Source organism: Poecilia reticulata, linkage group LG21 (assembly GCF_000633615.1).
Source record: "Poecilia reticulata strain Guanapo linkage group LG21, Guppy_female_1.0+MT, whole genome shotgun sequence".
Classification (NCBI taxonomy): domain Eukaryota; kingdom Metazoa; phylum Chordata; class Actinopteri; order Cyprinodontiformes; family Poeciliidae; genus Poecilia; species Poecilia reticulata.
The window spans coordinates 25,472,397-25,474,426 of record NC_024351.1 but is presented as its reverse complement, the minus strand read 5'-3'; the positions used below and the strand labels follow the sequence as shown (position 1 = coordinate 25,474,426).

At 37.7% G+C, this 2,030-nt stretch overlaps 1 protein-coding gene across 1 annotated transcript in view; it reads right to left on the bottom strand.

Annotated features, from left to right (window-relative positions):
* Window positions 1-351: 351 nt before the first annotated feature.
* The window catches only part of nt5dc1 (5'-nucleotidase domain containing 1), a 125,394-nt gene continuing 123,715 nt past the window's right edge, over window positions 352-2,030 (bottom strand). The window contains exon 12 of the mRNA XM_008398592.2: window positions 352-1,123. Coding sequence (XP_008396814.1) covers window positions 1,011-1,123 — 113 coding nt within the window. The 3' untranslated portion in view covers window positions 352-1,010. The remainder of the gene's footprint in view (window positions 1,124-2,030) is intronic.

The following is a 2,030-nucleotide window of genomic DNA, read 5'->3' as shown; positions in this document are numbered from 1 at the left end:
GAGTGGAGGTGAAACGCAGATATTAAGTCTGGTAATAGCTGTAAATATTTTTGGTTGACTCATTTATTTATTTATTCAATATCCTTTAGAATCTGGGTTGAGAGAACCAACCAAATGAAACTATTAATAGAATTTATAGATCTTAGTTCCTTTGGATGTGTGGACACCATGATCAACTATATAGTTCAGGTTTAATGACAAGTTATGTTAATCATTTCCAAAATGCACTCCATGTGGTTAAGATTAATCTCAATAATTCTTAACAGCAACCAAAATACTTATGCAGACTTGAGTGTTCCTAGCGTTTTATGGCAAGACTTAATGGAAATGGACATAATAACCATTCAAAGGTCGGTTAAAGCATGTTTTAGTGCACACATGAATAAAGTCCACATGGTCCACATCTCTAAATAAGCACCCGAAAAGCACGTCACCCTTAAAATAATATTGAGGACATTCAGTAGTCTTCTGTCTTTCAATATAACCATGAAGAGGCCTACATGTACATCTAACACAAAAAAGGAAAGCATTGTGCCCATTGTGTGACAACAGTAACATCCACAGAGCAAGTTTTTACCTCATCTTAAGGTTACTAAAATATAAACCATCATTTAAAAAAAAGAACTTCACAAAAACAGCATTGTACACAATGAATGATGTGAAGGTATGAGTCCTCCGGTTTAGCATACAGCAGAACTTGTTTACCTTATTTTAGAGCAGTTGGGAGGGATCACCTGTTTAAAACAAGACAGGAATACACACAGACACACAAACAGTGTTTTCTTGTATTTTCACAGATTTGGGACACTGAACCACAAAACAACTTTCGAATGTAGGTGTCATTACAGAGTTACTGTGGCTTACATTCACATGGTTTGTCTGAATGGGTGATGAGTGTACGCACCTGCAATATCAGGGAAACAACAAGCAAAAAAACAGAGGCACATTCCCCTTCTGAGGCAGAGGGGTTAAGGAGGACTTTTTTTCTTTTCTACCACAATGTCCCTTTTTTATGACAGATTCTCACACCTCTTCAAAACAGAATCTGGAGGCTTCGGGTAGTAGCCGACAGTGCAGGGCTTATCCGGGGAAAACTTGGGAAACTTGTAATCCAGAGGCAGATCTAGACAGAAGAAAAACACGGTGATTGAGTGGCTGGCTTGCTTCGGAGTAATAGATTAATAATTGGTTATTGATTTACGGTTCAAGATTTGATAGTAAAATGCACTTTGTGTTGTGCACATGCAGTAAATGTTCTGTCCAGCATAGATGGGACTTAGTTGTATCTCTCAGCTGTAAAGAGACACCACAAACTGAAATATGTCCTGGGTGAATTTTCATATAGATTGAGTTAATGAGGTAGTATCAGTAAACATCGATGAAATGTTTGCAGACTGATGGTGGAGGCTGCTTTCCTTTTATTCATTCTGCAGCACTGTGTTGGAATTTGGAACCGATTTTCACATCTGCATCTGGTTCAGTTACTGCTTTGATTTGTGTGAACATTTCTGTGTTGGAACAGAATGATGGGAATGTTTAATGTGGCTGTGTGAGGTTTTATTTCAACCACTGAATCTTTAACATCAAACTGTGATTTCCATACACAACACTACGAGTTCTCATGCTGCGTCTTCATACCATGTGGACAGATTTACAAGTAGCATGCATATGTTTATCCTGTTCTAGTGGAAAAAAAAAAGGTAATCTCACTATTTTTTTGAATAATGACACAACATATATTTGTCCCGTTTTTGAGTGAAAGGAACCAAATCAATCACATTTAATATGAAAAGACAAAGCGAAGAAAGCTCTTTAGATTAAAAAAATTAATAAACATGAAGCATCTATTCCTTTATTTTCTACACACAGGCCACAGCTGGTATCTGCAAGTCAGTAAGCTGATTTTTGCAACACCACCTAACAGGAACATTTTGTGTTAGTTTTTCCAAGTGTAATTTCTGGTTTCTTTGATGGCCTACAGCAGAGGTTCCCAAACTGCCCTCCTGGGGGGGTGGAGGGCACAGTGCCAT